General features: G+C 35.3%; 1 protein-coding gene across 1 annotated transcript; it reads right to left on the reverse strand.

Moving 5' to 3' along the window:
* Positions 1 to 3590: 3590 nt before the first annotated feature.
* LOC139858995 (transcription factor ICE1-like) lies at positions 3591 to 5707 on the reverse strand. The gene is made up of 4 exons (XM_071847819.1): positions 4829 to 5707; positions 4409 to 4630; positions 3764 to 3934; positions 3591 to 3674 (listed from the first exon to the last, which is right to left on the reverse strand). The coding sequence occupies exons 1-4, from the start codon at positions 5705 to 5707 to the stop codon at positions 3591 to 3593; spliced, it is 1356 nt and encodes a 451-aa protein (XP_071703920.1).
* Between the last annotated feature and the right edge of the window lie 15674 nt (positions 5708 to 21381).

Here is a 21381-nt window from a genome sequence, read left to right on the forward strand (position 1 = left end):
TGTAAATGGTTATCACTTGGATACTGTTTCTGTTGTTTAGTTTTGGTTTTGACTAATACCGGCTACATTATACCTTGCTCATACAGTACAAATACCAGCTATAATATACCTTGCAAAGCCAACCCAAAGTCATAAAAATGGGTCAAATGGGCTTGTCTAAAACCCATTTGGGTCTTAGACAAACAATTGGGTCAAAATCCATCAAATAGAGATGGGTCTAACGGGTCAAGCTGTAAAGTTTCCAGTTTTCAATTTCACGTTTTATTTTTTGTTCTGCATTTTTGTTTTAAGCAGTTCCATATTTCAATCTTAAGTTTCGTGCTTCAGTTCTCAGTTTCACTATTCAATTTTCAGTTTCACGATTTAGTTTTTAGTTCCATGTTTCAAATTTTAGTTTCACGTTTTGGATTCTAGTTTTGAGCTTCAATTTTTGTTTTCAATTTCCGGTTGCAGTTTTCAGTTTTACGTGTTAGTTTTCAGATTTTCGTTTCAGTTTTGTGAAACAGATTACTAAAACGCGAATCTAAAAACCGATATGTGAATCTGGAAATTGAAACGAAAACGTAATACTGAAACCCGAAATGCAAAACTGAAGCTTAAACTCGAAATTGATTACTGAAACGAGAAAAGAAACCAAAACGTGAATTTGAAAACTAAAACACGAAGTTGAAAATTGAAACACAATCTGAAACCTGAATCGCAAAACTGATTGAAATACGAAACTATATCTTAAATGAGAAACTGGAACGAGAAGCTGACTAAAACGCAAAATTGATTCAACTAGACCCGACCCTTTTGACCAGTCAAAAATTCTGACCAGTTCGACCCGCGACCCTTTCCGACCCTAAACCCGTTCTGGTTTCGGCCCAATTCGACCCGTTTGCCGTGTATAGGACTGAGTGCTAAATGCTCCCTTTACTTGAACATATGATGTTTTCATGAGAGGAGTATATCATATTCCAAATTTAATCCTTCATATGCCAAATTTAATACGGTGTCGCCTCGTAAAGCAACAAATAATCTTTTGTTTCTCGACGAAAAGCCTCCTTCATTTTCGGTAAAGTGATTTGTTGTCACATTTACCACCAGACAATAGTCACGCGACGCGCGAGCCACATACAAATATCAATCATAAATAAAACATACCAAACACGCACAATACATATAAAAGAAAAACGATCCAACCAAACTGAATAAAATGCTAAAATCCAAAACTAAAATGCCTTCCTTAAATGTGACACAATTCTGACGAATTTATTACCCATATCCGACCAAACTTAAGAAATGTAACGGGAAATAACAGAAAACAAAACAAAACAACGCTTATTAAAAATGCTACTAAGTTTTGAAACTAGACCCAAATCATCAGACCATCCGACGTCACTTCATTTCCACTCAAGCAACGCCATGATAACCTGCAGACTCCAACAGCATTGCTTTAATTTGATCAGCATTAACATCTTGTCCTTCTTTGCACTGCTACAAAAATAAAATTTTTGGGTTTACAGATTACGAGTTCTATTAATGACCTGTTTACTTTCCCTCCAAACCACGAGACCATCAGCCATTTGTGTCTTCTGATGGTTGCAAGATCTATGGTCACTTCAAGGGTAATCTCAATTGCTTGCATATTCCATACCAACACTTTGGTAATATGGATCCGGAAAGAAACGTTTTGCAGCTTTGCTATAACGTATTTGTAAATGGTCATCACTTGGATCATGACACACTGTTTGACTGTTTGTGTTGCACAGTGTTGTTTAGTTTTGGTTTCGACTCCGAAAATAAACAATATTCATGAAACATGAATAAATAAGTAGGCAAAATGCTAGATGTCATCATACAGTACAAATACAGGCTATACTATACCTTGCAAAGCCAACCCAAAGTCATAATAATGGGTCAAATGGGTTTGTCTGGGTTTGTCTAAAACCCATCTGGGTCTTAGAAAAACAATTGGGTCAAAATCCATCAAGTCCAACAAATAGAGACAGGTCCAACGGGTCGAGCCGTAAAGTTTTTAGTTTCACGTTTATTTTTTGTTCCGCGTTTCTGTTTTAAGCAGTTCCGCATTCTAATCTTCAGTTTCGCGCTTCAATTTTCAGTTTTGGGTTTCAATTTTCAGTTTCACGATTTTTTTCTAGTTCCAAGTTCCAATTTTCAGTTTCGCGATTCAGTTTTTTGTTATCAGTTTCGAGCATCGTTGCAACCGACGTCCGTTGCGACGTTTTGGTGACTAGCCCGTCTCGGCCCCGTCTCGGCATCTAATAAGTTGGTCAACGGTCAATAGTATGGTCAAAGGCGCGAAAGGCCAGGTCAATGCCAGTCAAAAGTCATAAATTCCTTTAAATGTGATCAAAAGTTGGTCAAATCAATCAAAGTTGACATAGTTTAGTGTTACTTTTTTGTATTATATTAGCGGCAATAGCGATTATAGGTACAAACTGGTCAACGGAAGTTTTTTGACTTTCAAATATGTGTGTGTGTGTGTGTGTGTATATATATATATATATATATATATATTTGTATATTTAAAAGTCAATGATAGTCAACGTCAGTGTCGACCCCGTCTCGACCCCATCTCACGCCTTTTTCAACCCTAATTTCGAATTTCATTTCCCAGTTTTCAGTTTCACGTTTCGGATTCTAGTTTTAAGCTTCAGGTTTTTGTTTTTAATTTCCCATTCCCGTTTTCCTATTCGCGTTTCAGTTTTCAGTTTTGCAAAACAGAAAACTAAAACGCGAATCTGAAAACTGAGATGCGAATCTGGAAATTAAAACGCTAAACTGAATAGTGAAACTCAAAATGTGAAAGTGAAACTTGAAACGAAAACATGATACTGAAACCCGAAACACAAAACCGAAGCTTCAAATTGAAATTGATAACTGAAACGAGAAAAGAAACCGAAACGCGAATCTGAAAATTGAAACACAATCTGAAAACTGACTGAAATACGAAATTGTATCTTAAATGCGAAACTGAAACCAGAATCTTGAAACTAAAACTTAAAACGACCCAATTTGACCCGACCCGTTTGACTCGTCAAAAATTTTGGCCAGTTAAGACCCATGACCTTTTTCGACCTTGAACCCGTTCGGGCTTCGTCCCAATCCGACCCATTTGTCGTGTATAGGCTATACCTGAACATATGATGTTTTCACGAGAGCATTATATCATATTCCAAATTTAATCCATCATACGCCGGATTTAATCCGCTGTAGCCCCGTAAAGCAACAAATTATATCTTTTGTTTCTACACGAAAAGCCTTCATTTTCGGTAAAGTGATTTGTCGTCACATTTACCAGGCATCAGTCGCGCGAGCCGCATACAAATATCATCATAAATAAAACATACAAAACACGCACAATACATATAAAAGAAAAAACGATCCAACCAAACAGAATAAAATGCTAAAAACGCCTTTAATGTGACACAATTCTGACAAATTTATTACCCATATCCGACCAAACTTAAGAAATGTAACGGGAAATAACATAAAATAAAACAAAACGACGCTTATTTAAAATGCTACTACTTTTTGAAACTAGACCCAAATCATCAGACCATCCGACATCACTTCATTTCCACTCAAGCAACGCCATGATAACCTGCAGACTCCAACAGCATTGCTTTAATTTGATCAGCATTAACATCTTGTCCTTCTTTGCACTGCTACAAAAATAAAATTAATAAATAAAATTTAAAAACAATAAGTCATAAAATGGATCAAAAACACTAAAAAAGATTATACTGATAGTAACCTCAGCTCGAAAAACATCAAGAACGAAACCAGTAAAGCAACTTATAACAGCTTGTTGAATGTCCAAACCAAGATTATCAAGAGCCCTCATAATTGTCATCAACAAACCAGGCCTCTTGCTACAAAACATGTGCATATTCACAGCTCTTCCTTCTCCCTGCCTCACTTCAACCTACAATCGCCACAAAAATCCGATCATTGTATCAAAAAATCATCATAAGACCACTTTTAACCCTAACTGTGACGTGGAGTCAAATGGGGCACCTTTTGGGTGATGTGGCATTGTCATGGAATGAACGTAAAAAATGGTGAGTGTTAAATTTAAGTGGAAAGATTTTGGGTGATGTGGTAAAATTTGATTGTAAGTTTGGTAGGAAATAAATAATTAATATTATATATATCTATGTGTTGAATCCTCATTGGCTGAAAAAAAAATCACATGCCTATTTTTTTTCCCGTCACATCCTTGACTGACGCCCCTTCAGCATCACGGGTAACACCCCGTTAAATGCGTAAGGGGCGTCAGATTTTGACACCTCAGATGTCACATCAGTTTTTGGGCGTTACTTTAGGAGATCTCACGCTCCTAATTGATGGTCTACTTCATGAAACTATGTGAAGAGTTTGTAGCATAAAGTGTTATTACTCTTGTAGGCTGGCCAGTTGGGCTAGGGTTTATAGTCGGACAAAGTTCTTTAATTCTTGAAGGCAGGCGGATGGGAGTTGGGGTTCGAGCAATGGGTGTGCCTGTTGGTGTCAAGGATGAGCTTGTTGGGGTTGATTCAAGTCCATGTTTAAGATCTTTGATCCTTTGAAGCAGCTCTTTTATATATTCAATTGCATCACTAAGAATTGAAGCTCTGTCCATCTACAATCAATGAAACATTAATGTCATTTTCAATCAAAATCAAAATATGTAAATGAAAACTAGCTTTTTATCATTGAGTTCCATAAAGATTTACTTTTTGTACTAAAAAGAAAATATAACTATATACATTAATAAATCTGTTATCAGTAATAGTAATAGATTAATTAATAAATTTAATGAGATAATCTTAATTCTCACCTTACTGATTTTGGGTACAACAGACCTCAGCATGAAAAGCCTTTCATTCAACTTCTCTCTCCGGCGTCGCTCCGACATCAAGTTCTTCGCCGGCAGTCCTTTCTTCTTCCCTTTTTGATCACCCCCACTGCCGCCGGCGACAGAGCTATTTCCACCACTAAACTTAATCCCATTTTCATCAAAATTAGTATTCACATTAAAATCATCAGAATCATAATCTAAATAAGACCCATCAACTTCATCCCAACTTTCACCACTCCTCTTTCTTTTCTTATCTCCAACGCCGCCGTCCACGGCGCCGCCGCCACTGCCGCCATCCAAATTTCTTCTTAAAGCTGCTCTTTTTTGAAACAAAGTTGGCGGTGCTCCGGTGGGAGCAAAATTATCCAAAGGCTTGAGTGATTTTGAACGGTTTAAAAATAACCCATCATCTGAAAATGGATACCCGGATGACCCGAATCCATTTCCAGCTAGTTGAACTGAATGGGTTGTTGAAAATTGAGAATCTTGGTTACCCAAATCACAAAAACTAGGTAGGATTCCATTCCTATTCACGTTCGCATTCACATTCCCTCTGGGAATACTAAGAAACCCATTCCCATACCCAAATTCAAAGGTTTCATGTAATGGGTTTTGGTTGTTGGTTAAAATGTTTGGTTTTGGCGGTAAAAAGAAATGACCTTGATTTGGGTCAAAAGTTGGTGAACAAAAGGATGATGAATCAACATGTTGTAACAAGTTGTTTTGTTGAGGTAGTTGTTGTAAAGACCAATTGTTGTTGTGGTTCAATTCAAATATTGAGTTGATATCATGATGGTTTTCTTGTTCATTGTAGTTGTTGTTTGGTTGATTTTGTATTGCATTATCAGCACCATCCATCCAGACGACACTTGTTAACTTCTGAAAGCAACTTCTAATTTTATTTTATTTTATTTTGTAAAGAAAGGATATAGAAAAATGGTGATGGTGATGGTGATGGTGATGGTGATGTTGGAGAAGGAAGTAAAAGATTAGTGTGCTTATATACTAGATTTGGATTTTAGAAGGCAAAAGGATGAGATGAATAAAATGTTACTTTTGCATGATAATATGATTACAAACTTGGCTGGATAATTTGGTGTTACTATATTGGATTATGTAAAAGGTCATGGTTTGGCTTTGAGCATCCAAGAAAAAAAAAAAAAAAAAAAAAAAAAAAAAAAAAAACACTTTTGTTGTTGTTGTTGTGATTAATAAGAACTTTGTAACTTTTCTTAGACCATTTTTAACCGTGATGGGGTGGGGTGTTTAATGAGTGTGCTGATAAACTGGTAAATAATAGGATGTTGTTTTGAGTGGTGTGTTAGGTAATGTGTTAAAATATGATTGAAAGTTGGATGAAATAGTGGATAAAAAAATAAAATAAATTGAACCAATAAAAAACAAGAACATATGTTGCACGTCGTGTTGGTTCATGTGCTAGTATCCAGCACGTCTGGTCCATGTGCTACCAGCACGCCCCATTAGAGGCGTGTTATTGCACTTGTGGTGTAATACAGGCGCGTTAAAAATGGTCTTAAAAGATATTGAATGTAATTACTAGTTTGTCAATTTTTACAATATTAGTAGTGATATTGATACGGGTAGTAATCGATTCAACATTTTTTTTTTTTTTTTTGATAAATTCATTCATTTTGTGCATTAGATAATGTATTAAACCAATAATGTATAATTTGCATATGTATAGTTATGTAAAGATCATAAATCATTAATTTATAAATTACTCGTATAATAAACCTCATTAACTTTTTTTCTTTGTATAAACAAAAATTCAGAAATTTGGTATATAAAATATATAAAAGCGATGTTATGTTGTAATTAATTAAAATTCTAAATATAACACATATAGGTCACGCATTTTGCTGTTTTGATGCATCAAAGTGGATACTTTTTCACTTTAAATCATTAGATAATGACAAAATTCAGAAATCGTTTTATCTTTGATTAGAAATTAGAATGACGTGGTTGGTAAGAAAACATAAAAATTTTCATAAATCTATTGATAAATAGATTCACATGTTTAAAATTTTATTCTATATGCGTTGTATATTAGAGTGAGTACTTTCGGTCTTAGTATTTGGTTTTAAAAAAAAAAAAAATCGTATTATTTCACTAAATATATTAGTTAAAAATATATATATTACTCCCTATACACTTGTTACACAATGAAAGTACGCATTTTCATTTATTTCTTTATATAGCTAAATCATCATATGTTTAACCATTGATAATTTCAGTTGTGATTTTAGGATCAATACTCAATAAGATTTTATACAATTTAAGTAGTATTTTGTAATAAAAATAGATTATTTATTTTCATAAAAATCACTAATTTGAAAAATATATAAGGTCTCAAACATAAATTTAGTGGTGTCCTATAAAATTTTAATAATATTTTATATAAAATATAAGTTAATTAATGGGGTCAAAGGACCCACTTCACTTCACGTAGATTTGTCAGGGAATACTTTTACTTTAGCTCAAGTTTTCTTAATACTAATACTATATTAGAGTTCAGCTCATTTAAAATTTAAAAAGCTCAAGTCCGACTTCGAATCAAGTTCAAATTCAACTCGTTTATGTATACTAGTACTAGTAATTATTATATGATTATATGTTACATTATAAAAAAATATATATGGATATAAAAGGTCCATATTTTTTTTTTTTTGAAAGGCAAGTAAGTATTATTAATAAATAAATAGCAGTACACGAGAGAAACTAGCAAGAAGCTAGCTAAGACACGAGCTGACGCTCCAATAACACAATTAAAAACATACAACGCACAAGAACACGAAACGAGAGGAAACAAATGGCTCGAGGACAAGACACGACTCTAATGGGGAGACACCTCGACTAGCTTTAGAAACTATGTTTCCGAATCCGAGGACGCACGGGATGAGCAACACGAGCAACAAATACCGTCGTCGTCATCCTCTTCCGAGTGTTTCATCACCTTCTCGATAAAATATCTATCTTGCCATCGCAAGTTATCCCGACTTCGGCTACGCTTCATATTACTCCTTCCCCAAACATATTTAATAAAACGACTTTTAATCAACGGATGTACTTTTCTCTTTTTAACACGAAAGCGAGCTACCGCGGTCCCTTTTGAAACAGAGCCCAACACAGGATCATTTGGGGCGTTAGAATAGTCTGGCCCAACAGGCAAGTCATCCACAAGCCCAACATTATTTTGAAAATCCATTGGAACTCTCAACTCATCCCTTTTTTTCACGCGTGCAGGAGCAATCCTCGATACAGGGGCAACCGTCATTGGAATTCGTGACAGAAACATAAGTACTCGACTTTTGAGCTTCGCCCGACTTTTGTGCTTCATCTGAAATAATTTCCGGTGAGGAAACCGCCGCCGGAGAAACCATTGACGGATCTGGAATTAACTCACCATCTTCGACATCATCTGCCTTATCTTCAGCATCTCGATTTTCATCTGCAGGCTCACGATTAAACAAATCATCGACATCTTTATCATTGAAACCTACATCATCCACGCTTGACGAAACTTGAACCCTCTCGCTAGTATCCATGGCAGGCGACGAATGGACCGGGGGATTACTGGAGATACCATGAGGTTTTTTTAAACCGTCGCCGCCAGCAACTTCAACTTTATTCACTTCAACCAAAGACCAAGATAATCTATCTTTGTTAAAGCTAAATAAGAGGTTGTGATTGCTCACTGATTCAGGGAGATAAAAATCGATGCATCTACCTCCAATCCTTATCTCTATATGATTATTCCCAGGAACCTGAAACTCCTTGGATACATGATTATGACCTCCAAGAGAGTCTGCGATGCTTTTTCCATCCCATTGCATTGGTTTAGTGGGACTACGATTCTAGGGAGTCGGCGGAAAGTCCTCAGAACTATCGATATTCAGATTGCTCCCACAATCCTTACTCGGAGGACGATTAGCTACCTTCCTCTCCACCGCCTTGTAAGCACGAATCCATCTCCCATTAACTTGTATAGAGTTCAAAACTTTTGTGAAAGAATCAATATCATTGTCATTGATGCCTTCAAAATGAACATATCCGAATCGTTGGCCGCTCGACAATCTCTTTCGTGCAAAATACACGTCATTTAGAGCACCGTATCTCTCGAAGACACTCCGGCAATCAACGCGAGACCAAGTGTCCGGAAAGTTGAAGATCATAAACGAAGATACTCGATTATCACACGACATATTACACGAAGAGCCATTTGGCTTCGACATGGAGATCAAATCATCGTTAGCCAGAAATCTGGCCGGAAGAGATGGAACCAGAGATGAATTTGGGTTTGAAAGATACTGGAGGTGTTTGGCCGGAAATTTGGGTTTGAAAGATACTGTGACTAGACTAGAAGTTTTTAGCAGACATATTCAATAGTTTTTTTTTTTTTTTTTTGAAAGCTCAACATCAATAAGAGATGAATTTAACCTGGATAGAACCAGATCTGAAGGAGATTCAGAAACAACAGATCTGAGGGAGAGGGAATTGACTGACCTGTTTAATTAGAATGAAGTACGGAGTAACTAGCAACTATTTTGAGGAAAAGGAGAAGTCGATTTCCCGGTGAAGTCAAAAAGGGTCCATATTTAACTTGGCTAATTTCCAATAAATCATTATGTTGCATCGATACATTATATGAAATGCATGACAATAATCCTACGTGTCATTTTCTCAATTATTAAATAAACTTACGTGTTATTTTCTTAATTAATCTGAATTAAATAATTAACAAAATAATTAAAATAATATATAAAGTAATACTTCAACAAAGTATACGGAGTACATAGATTATCATTAAATGGTAACAAAATATACGTAGTACATAGATAATCATTAAAAGGTAACAAAATATACAGAGTACATACATAAGATATTTAGTCCGTCAGATTAGTTTGAATAATACTCTGTAATACATTATTTTACTAAAAAAAGATTATACGTAGTAGATGTAAGCATACAATGATATATTGATAGATAAAAAAAATTATGAAAGATACTTTGTTATATCAACTAACGTGTTATTATAGATCACGTTTTGGGTCGTGTCTTAAATTATTATTATTTTATTTAATTAGTTTAAAAAAAATTACGTTGTATTTTATTGAAAACAATTAGAGATGTAAATAAAAACTATTATCATGTTATAATTCAGTAGGCTTATAACTACCTTTAGTGGTTTGATTCTTGATGTTATAATTCAGTAGGCTTATAACTACCTTTAGTGGTTTGATTCTTGATGTTATAATTCAGTAGGCTTATAACTACCTTTAGTGATTTGATTCTTGATTTAGAATACTAATAATGAAGTGTAAGAACAAAGATGATAATGGAGAGAAAGAAAGAAACACTTTGTAAGTGTGAGAAATGGTGCAAGTTTAATGCTTGCATTCATGAGTATTTATAGCCTAAAATCTCAATATAAAAATACATACTTTGTGTACCAAAATTGACTATATGTATACACCAAAATTGACTATCCATATCTATATTATTATTATTATTATAACACTCCCCCTTGGATAGCAATTTTATTTTGTTGAAGATCAACTATAAATTACTGCCTCGTTAAAAACCTTGTCCATATTGAAACGTTTCAAAATCTTTTCAGTATATGTTGTTTGATGTACAAGTAAACCATTAGGCATATGCTCAATTTGTAAACCAAGGCAATACTTGGTTTTTCCGAGATCTTTCATTTCAAATTCTTTCTTTAGAAGTTGAATGGCTTCATGGATCTCTTTATTTGTACCTATGATGTTAAGATCATCAACATAAACAGCTATGATCACATATCCGGATGTTGTTTTCTTAATGAAAACACAAGGGCAAGTAAGATTATTTGTATACCCTTTGCTTATCAAGTAATCACTTAATCGGTTATACCACATACGTCCCGATTGTTTTAACCCATATAAAGATCTTTGTAATTTAATCGAATACATTTCTTTGGGTTTTGCATTTGATGCTTCTGGTACCTTAAATCCTTCAGGTATCTTCATATATATATCACTATCAAGTGATCCATATAGATAAGCAGTCACAACATCCATGAGATGCATTTCTAAATTTTTAGAAACTGCCAGGCTGATTAAGTATCTAAAAGTAATTGCATCCATAACAGGGGAATAAGTTTTTTCATAATCAATTCCTGGTCTTTGAGAAAAACCTTGAGCTACAAGTCTAGCTTTATACCTTGTAACTTCATTTTTCTCATTTCTTTTTCGGACAAAAATCCATCTGTATCCTACAGGTTTCACATCTTTAGTGTAGTGACCCGAACTTTTCCATGTTTATATATATTAATTGAGATTGATATTTACATGATTAAATGTTTCCAACATGTTAAGCAATCAAACTTGTTAAGACTTGATTAATTGAAATATGTTTCATATAGACAATTGACCACCCAAGTTGATCGGTGATTCACGAACGTTAAAACTTGTAAAAACTATATGATGACATATATATGGATATATATATATATATAGTTAACATGATACTATGATAAGAAAACATATCATAAAGTATATTAACAATGAACTACATATGTAAAAACAAGACTACTAACTTAATGATTTTTAAACGAGACATATATGTAACGATTATCGTTGTAAAGACATTTAATGTATATATATCATATTAAGAGATATTCATACATGATAATATCATGATAATATAATAATTTAAAATCTCATTTGATATTATAAACATTGGGTTAACAACATTTAACAAGATCGTTAACCTAAAGGTTTCAAAACAACACTTACATGTAACGACTAACGATGACTTAACGACTCAGTTAAAATGTATATACATGTAGTGTTTTAATATGTATTTATACACTTTTGAAAGACTTCAATACACTTATCAAAATACTTCTACTTAACAAAAATTCTTACAATTACATCCTCGTTCAGTTTCATCAACAATTCTACTCGTATGCACCCGTATTCGTACTCGTACAATACACAGCTTTTAGATGTATGTACTATTGGTATATACACTCCAATGATCAGCTCTTAGCAGCCCAATTGAGTCACCTAACACATGTGGGAACCATCATTTGGCAACTAGCATGAAATATCTCATAAAATTACAAAAATATGAGTAATCATTCATGACTTATTTACATGAAAACAAAATTACATATCCTTTATATCTAATCCATACACCAAAGACCAAAAACACCTACAAACACTTTCATTCTTCAATTTTCTTCATCTAATTGATCTCTCTCAAGTTCTATCTTCAAGTTCTAAGTGTTCTTCATAAATTCTAAAAGTTCTAGTTTCATAAAATCAAGAATACTTTCAAGTTTGCTAGCTCACTTCCAATCTTTTAAGGTGATCATCCAACCTCAAGAAATCTTTGTTTCTTACAGTAGGTTATCATTCTAATACAAGGTAATAATCATATTCAAACTTTGGTTCAATTTCTATAACTATAACAATCTTATTTCAAGTGATGATCTTACTTGAACTTGTTTTCGTGTCATGATTCTGCTTCAAGAACTTCGAGCCATCCAAGGATCCATTGAAGCTAGATCCATTTTTCTCTTTTCCAGTAGGTTTATCCAAGGAAATTAAGGTAGTAATGATGTTCATAACATCATTCGATTCATACATATAAAGCTATCTTATTCGAAGGTTTAAACTTGTAATCACTAGAACATAGTTTAGTTAATTCTAAACTTGTTCACAAACAAAAGTTAATCCTTCTAACTTGACTTTTAAAATCAACTAAACACATGTTCTATATCTATATGATATGCTAACTTAATGATTTAAAACCTGGAAACACGAAAAACACCGTAAAACCGGATTTACGCCGTCGTAGTAACACCGCGGGCTGTTTTGGGTTAGTTAATTAAAAACTATGATAAACTTTGATTTAAAAGTTGTTATTCTGAGAAAATGATTTTTATTATGAACATGAAACTATATCCAAAAATTATGGTTAAACTCAAAGTGGAAGTATGTTTTCTAAAATGGTCATCTAGACGTCGTTCTTTCGACTGAAATGACTACCTTTACAAAAACGACTTGTAACTTATTTTTCCGACTATAAACCTATACTTTTTCTGTTTAGATTCATAAAATAGAGTTCAATATGAAACCATAGCAATTTGATTCACTCAAAACGGATTTAAAATGAAGAAGTTATGGGTAAAACAAGATTGGATAATTTTTCTCATTTTAGCTACGTGAAAATTGGTAACAAATCTATTCCAACCATAACTTAATCAACTTGTATTGTATATTATGTAATCTTGAGATACCATAGACACGTATACAATGTTTCGACCTATCATGTCGACACATCTATATATATTTCGGAACAACCATAGACACTCTATATGTGAATGTTGGAGTTAGCTATACAGGGTTGAGGTTGATTCCAAAATATATATAGTTTGAGTTGTGATCAATACTGAGATACGTATACACTGGGTCGTGGATTGATTCAAGATAATATTTATCGATTTATTTCTGTACATCTAACTGTGGACAACTAGTTATAGGTTACTAACGAGGACAGCTGACTTAATAAACTTAAAACATCAAAATATATTAAAAGTGTTGTAAATATATTTTGAACATACTTTAATATATATGTATATATTGTTATAGGTTCGTGAATCAACAGTGGCCAAGTCTTACTTCCCGACGAAGTAAAAATCTGTGAAAGTGAGTTATAGTCCCACTTTTAAAATCTAATATTTTTGGGATGAGAATACATGCAGGTTTTATAAATGATTTACAAAATAGACACAAGTACGTGAAACTACATTCTATGGTTGAATTATCGAAATCGAATATGCCCCTTTTTATTAAGTCTGGTAATCTAAGAATTAGGGAACAGACACCCTAATTGACGCGAATCCTAAAGATAGATCTATTGGGCCTAACAAACCCCATCCAAAGTACCGGATGCTTTAGTACTTCGAAATTTATATCATATCCGAAGGGTGTCCCGGAATGATGGGGATATTCTTATATATGCATCTTGTTATTGTCGGTTACCAGGTGTTCACCATATGAATGATTTTTATCTCTATGTATGGGATGTGTATTGAAATATGAAATCTTGTGGTCTATTGTTACGATTTGATATATATAGGTTAAACCTATAACTCACCAACATTTTTGTTGACGTTTAAAGCATGTTTATTCTCAGGTGAATATTAAGAGCTTCCGCTGTTGCATACTAAAATAAGGACAAGATTTGGAGTTCATGTTTGTATGATATTGTGTAAAAACTGCATTCAAGAAACTGATTTCGATGTAACATATTTGTATTGTAAACCATTACGTAATGGTCGTGTGTAAACAGGATATTTTAGATTATCATTATTTGATAATCTACGTAAAGCTTTTTAAACCTTTATTTATGAAATAAAGGTTATGGTTTGTTTTAAAAATGAATGCAGTCTTTGAAAAACGTCTCATATAGAGGTCAAAACCTCGCAACGAAATCAATTAATATGGAACGTTTTTAATCAATAAGAACGGGACATTTCAGTTGGTATCAGAGCGTTGGTCTTAGAGAACCAGAAAATTTGCATTAGTGTGTCTTATCGAGTTTGTTAGGATGCATTAGTGAGTCTGGACTTCGACCGTGTTTTCTTTAAAAATGATTGCTTAACATTTTTTGTTGGAAACTATATATTTTTAACATATGAATATTATGTGATATATTAATCTCTTAACGTGTTTGATATTATGTGATAGATGTCTACCTCTAGAACAAGTCCCATTGACTCACCTAATAATAATGAAGAGTCAAATGTAAATTGGAATGATTTGTGGACTGATTCACAAGTTCCCGAAGAGGAACCGGAAGAAGAGTCGGAACCGGAAGAAGAATCGGAACCGGAAGAAGAATCGGAACCGGATGAAGAAATAGAACCGGTGGGGGAAATAATAAAACGGTTATGTAAAAGAAAATCCTCAACCAACCGACCAAAGTTAATTATGGTCAATGGTGTTTCCGCCAAGGAAGCAAAATATTGGGAGGATTACCAATTCTCCGATGAATCGGATTCCGACGAGAATTCCGATGATGTTATAGAAATTACCCCAACTGAATTTAAAAAGGCAAAAGAAAATAATAAGGGAAAGGGCATAAAAATAGAGAAATCTAATTCCAACCCCGATGAACTTTATATGTATCGTCAACCCCCGAAGTCCTTAAGTTGTAACAATGACCCGGGAACCTCTAAACCACCAGGTTTTTCTAAACCAATGTGGACAACGACGGCTCGTATTAGGGGAACATCATATATCCCTAGAAACTTGGCAAAACGAACCAAAACCGAAGGAGAAGAAACGAGCGAGTCGGAATAAGATAGTTGTATTTGTGTGGTGTAATATATGTAATATAGTGTTCTTATGCTTTATGATATATGTAAAAATTGCTTGTATTAATAAGTATTTTTTTTATGAATCTAACTCTTGTCTATTTTACAGTTTAAAAACACAAAATGGATAGACAACCCAATATTTTAAGAGACCTACCCGGAGATATGATTGATGAAATCTTGTCTAGAGTCGGCCAGAATTCTTCGGCACAACTATTTAAGGCGAGATCAGTTTGTAAGACATTCGAAGAACGTTCCAAGAATGTCTTGGTTTATAAGAGACTTTTGTTTGAAAGATGGGGGATATCACATTGGGAAACCCATAAGTTACGATGTGTTTACTTTGACGCATATATTGCGGGGAACCCAAATGCTATTTTACGCAACGGGTTAAGAAATTATTTTGACTCAATATATCCGAATATTGGACTTCGTGATTTAGAAAAAGCGGCTAACATGCAACATAAAGAAGCATGTTATGCTTACGGATTAGTAATGTTCGCTTCTCACCAAAGTGAGAACAAGAACATCGGGCTACAACTATTAAACAAAACGTTTCCACAAGTGACGGAGTCGGTAATTGGGGTAAGAAATGAGGTTTTTAGATTATTACGGGACTGTTGGACATTACGTAACCCTCGTCCCTTTGATGACGTTACAACACGCTGTCTTATCAACGGCCATAACGGTTATGTTGCACAAGACCAAGGATGGGAAGTAGTCCTAGTAAAACCAGAATGCATGACTTGTTTCTGGACGTATGAATTACGTGTCTTTATTGCCTTTGCTGAACGACTTGTGTACTAGCTAGAATTGTCTTCACAACTATCTTGTATCAAAGTTATTGTGTGCTATATTTCATGCTTTATGTAAAATAAGCGGTATTGTAAGTTTGTAAAATATTGTATAAAAGTTTGAACGCGAAATATTATTATAATCAGTTTTTCATATAGAATTGTAGTAGTTGAATTGTATATTAGCTACTAAGTATGAACTTAACGGGTAGGTACTACCCGAATTTAAACTTATAAAACGCTAATATGAAGAAAAAGCTTTTATAAATGAGTTCATATTATGCTACGAAATACTATTAACTACTCTTAATATTCTGTATGATTAACTTGTTCCATTTAACTATTTTGAAGGAAATGGCACCGACTACTCGACACACCGTGAATATGAATGAAGAGGAATTCCGTACTTTTCTAGCTTCAAACATAGCCGCAGTACAGGCTGCGCTACATACCAACAATAACCTTGGATCTAGCAGTACAGGAAATCGTGTAGGATGCACCTACAAAGAATTCACTGCCTGCAAACCTTTGGAATTTGATGGAACCGAAGGACCGATCGGATTGAAACGGTGGACCGAGAAGGTTGAATCGGTGTTTGCCATAAGTAAGTGTACTGAAGAGGACAAAGTGAAGTACGCTACGCATACCTTCACAGGTTCTGCGTTAACATGGTGGAATACCTATCTAGAGCAAGTGGGACAAGATGATGCGTACGCACTACCGTGGTCAGCATTCAAGCACTTGATGAACGAGAAGTACCGTCCCAGAACCGAGGTCAATAAGCTCAAGACAGAACTTAGAGGGTTACGAACCCAAGGATTTGATATTACCACGTACGAAAGACGATTCACAGAATTGTGCCTATTGTGTCCGGGAGCATTCGAAGATGAGGAAGAGAAGATCGACGCGTTTGTGAAAGGATTACCGGAAAGAATCCAAGAAGATATAAGTTCACACGAGCCCGCCTCCATACAACAGGCATGTAGAATGGCTCACAAACTAGTGAACCAGATTGAAGAAAGAATTAAAGAACAGACTGCTGAAGAGGCCAATGTGAAGCAAGTCAAAAGAAAGTGGGAGGAAAACGGTGATAAGAATCACCAATACAACAACAACAGCAATTACAACAATAATCGCAACAATTATCCCAACAATCGCAACATCAATCGCAACTACAACAAACGGCCCAACAACAACAACAACAACAACAACAACAACAGCAACTACAACAATCATCCCAACAACAATAATAACCGCAACAACAACAACAATCAGAAGCAGCTATGCCAAAGGTGTGAAAAGAATCACTCGGGGTTCTGCACCAAATTTTGCAACAAGTGTAAAAGAAATGGTCATAGCGCGGCGAAGTGTGAGGTCTACGGACCAGGGGTTAATAGAACGAAAGGAACAAATGGTGTCGGAACGAGTAATGGCGGAGCAAGTAGTGTCGGAGCAAGTTATGCCAATGTAGTTTGTTATAAATGTGGAAAACCAGGCCACATTATTAGAAATTGCCCGAACCAGGAGAACACGAATGGACAAGGCCGTGGAAGAGTTTTCAATATTAATGCGGTAGAGGCACAGGAAGACCCGGAGCTTGTTACGGGTACGTTTCTTATTGACAATAAATCTGCTTACGTTTTATTTGATTCGGGTGCGGATAGAAGCTATATGAGTAGAGATTTTTGTGCTAAATTAAGTTGTCCATTGACGCCTTTGGATAGTAAATTTTTACTCGAATTAGCAAATGGTAAATTAATTTCAGCAGATAATATATGTCGGAATCGAGAAATTAAACTGGTTAGCGAAACATTTAAGATTGATTTGATACCAGTAGAGTTAGGGAGTTTTGATGTGATAATCGGTATGGACTGGTTGAAAGAAGTGAAAGCGGAGATCGTTTGTTACAAAAATGCAATTCGCATTATACGAGAAAAAGGAAAACCCTTAATGGTGTACGGAGAAAAGGGCAACACGAAGCTACATCTTATTAGTAATTTGAAGGCACAAAAACTAATAAGAAAAGGTTGCTATGCTGTTCTAGCACACGTCGAGAAAGTACAAACTGAAGAAAAGAGCATCAATGATGTTCCCATTGCAAAAGAATTTCCCGATGTATTTCCGAAAGAATTACCGGGATTACCCCCACATCGATCCGTTGAATTTCAAATAGATCTTGTACCAGGAGCTGCACCAATAGCTCGTGCTCCTTACAGACTCGCACCCAGCGAGATGAAAGAACTGCAAAGCCAATTACAAGAACTTTTAGAGCGTGGTTTCATTCGACCAAGCACATCACCGTGGGGAGCTCCTGTTTTGTTTGTCAAGAAGAAAGATGGTACATTCAGGTTGTGTATCGACTACCGAGAGTTGAACAAACTTACCATCAAGAACCGCTACCCACTACCGAGAATCGACGACTTATTTGATCAACTACAAGGCTCGTCTGTTTATTCAAAGATTGACTTACGTTCCGGGTATCATCAAATGCGGGTGAAAGAAGATGATATTCCAAAGACTGCTTTCAGAACACGTTACGGTCATTACGAGTTTATGGTCATGCCGTTTGGTTTAACTAATGCACCAGCTGTGTTCATGGACCTTATGAACCGAGTGTGTGGACCATACCTTGACAAGTTTGTCATTGTTTTCATTGATGACATACTTATTTACTCAAAGAATGACCAAGAACACGGTGAACATTTGAGAAAGGTGTTAGAAGTATTGAGGAAGGAAGAATTGTACGCTAAGTTTTCAAAGTGTGCATTTTGGTTGGAAGAAGTTCAATTCCTCGGTCACATAGTGAACAAAGAAGGTATTAAGGTGGATCCGACAAAGATAGAAACTGTTGAAAAGTGGGAAACCCCGAAAACTCCGAAACACATACGCCAGTTTTTAGGACTAGCTGGTTACTACAGAAGGTTCATCCAAGACTTTTCCAGAATAGCAAAACCCTTGACTGCATTAACGCATAAAGGGAAGAAATTTGAATGGAATGATGAACAAGAGAAAGCGTTTCAGTTATTGAAGAAAAAGCTAACTACGGCACCTATATTGTCATTGCCTGAAGGGAATGATGATTTTGTGATTTATTGTGATGCATCAAAGCAAGGTCTCGGTTGTGTATTAATGCAACGAACGAAGGTGATTGCTTATGCGTCTAGACAATTGAAGATTCACGAACAAAATTATACGACGCATGATTTGGAATTAGGCGCGGTTGTTTTTGCATTAAAGACTTGGAGGCACTACTTATATGGGGTCAAAAGTATTATATATACCGACCACAAAAGTCTTCAACACATATTTAATCAGAAACAACTGAATATGAGGCAGCGTAGGTGGATTGAATTATTGAATGATTACGACTTTGAGATTCGTTACCACCCGGGGAAGGCAAATGTGGTAGCCGATGCCTTGAGCAGGAAGGACAGAGAACCCATTCGAGTAAAATCTATGAATATAATGATTCATAATAACATTACTACTCAAATAAAGGAGGCGCAACAAGGAGTTTTAAAAGAGGGAAATTTAAAGGATGAAATACCCAAAGGATCGGAGAAGCATCTTAATATTCGGGAAGACGGAACCCGGTATAGGGCTGAAAGGATTTGGGTACCAAAATTTGGAGATATGAGAGAAATGGTACTTAGAGAAGCTCATAAAACCAGATACTCAATACATCCTGGAACGGGGAAGATGTACAAGGATCTCAAGAAACATTTTTGGTGGCCGGGTATGAAAGCCGATGTTGCTAAATACGTAGGAGAATGTTTGACGTGTTCTAAGGTCAAAGCTGAGCATCAGAAACCATCAGGTCTACTTCAACAACCCGAAATCCCGGAATGGAAATGGGAAAACATTACCATGGATTTCATCACTAAATTGCCAAGGACTGCAAGTGGTTTTGATACTATTTGGGTAATAGTTGATCGTCTCACCAAATCAGCACACTTCCTACCAATAAGAGAAAATGACAAGATGGAGAAGTTAGCACGACTGTATTTGAAGGAAGTCGTCTCCAGACATGGAATACCAATCTCTATTATCTCTGATAGGGATGGCAGATTTATTTCAAGATTCTGGCAGACATTACAGCAAGCATTAGGAACTCGTCTAGACATGAGTACTGCCTATCATCCACAAACTGATGGGCAGAGCGAAAGGACGATACAAACGCTTGAAGACATGCTACGAGCATGTGTTATTGATTTCGGAAACAGTTGGGATCGACATCTACCGTTAGCAGAATTTTCCTACAACAACAGCTACCATTCAAGCATTGAGATGGCGCCGTTTGAAGCACTTTATGGTAGAAAGTGCAGGTCTCCGATTTGTTGGAGTGAAGTGGGGGATAGACAGATTACGGGTCCGGAGATTATACAAGAAACTACCGAGAAGATCATCCAAATTCAACAACGGTTGAAAACCGCCCAAAGTCGACAAAAGAGCTACGCTGACATTAAAAGAAAAGATATAGAATTTGAAATTGGAGAGATGGTCATGCTTAAAGTTGCACCTTGGAAAGGCGTTGTTCGATTTGGTAAACGAGGGAAATTAAATCCAAGGTATATTGGACCATTCAAGATTATTGATCGTGTCGGACCAGTAGCTTACCGACTAGAGTTACCTCAACAACTCGCGGCTGTACATAACACTTTCCACGTCTCGAATTTAAAGAAATGTTTTGCTAAAGAAGATCTCACTATTCCGTTAGATGAAATCCAAATCAACGAAAAACTTCAATTCATCGAAGAACCCGTCGAAATAATGGATCGTGAGGTTAAAAGACTTAAGCAAAACAAGATACCAATTGTTAAGGTTCGATGGAATGCTCGTAGAGGACCCGAGTTCACCTGGGAGCGTGAAGATCAGATGAAGAAGAAATACCCGCATCTATTTCCAGAAGATTCGTCAACACCTTCAACAGCTTAAAATTTCGGGACGAAATTTATTTAACGAGTAGGTACTGTAGTGACCCGAACTTTTCCATGTTTATATATATTAATTGAGATTGATATTTACATGATTAAATGTTTCCAACATGTTAAGCAATCAAACTTGTTAAGACTTGATTAATTGAAATATGTTTCATATAGACAATTGACCACCCAAGTTGATCGGTGATTCACGAACGTTAAAACTTGTAAAAACTATATGATGACATATATATGGATATATATATATATAGTTAACATGATACTATGATAAGAAAACATATCATAAAGTATATTAACAATGAACTACATATGTAAAAACAAGACTACTAACTTAATGATTTTTAAACGAGACATATATGTAACGATTATCGTTGTAAAGACATTTAATGTATATATATCATATTAAGA

The sequence above is a fragment of the Rutidosis leptorrhynchoides genome, chromosome 7, assembly GCF_046630445.1.
Source record: "Rutidosis leptorrhynchoides isolate AG116_Rl617_1_P2 chromosome 7, CSIRO_AGI_Rlap_v1, whole genome shotgun sequence".
Classification (NCBI taxonomy): Eukaryota; Viridiplantae; Streptophyta; class Magnoliopsida; order Asterales; family Asteraceae; genus Rutidosis; species Rutidosis leptorrhynchoides.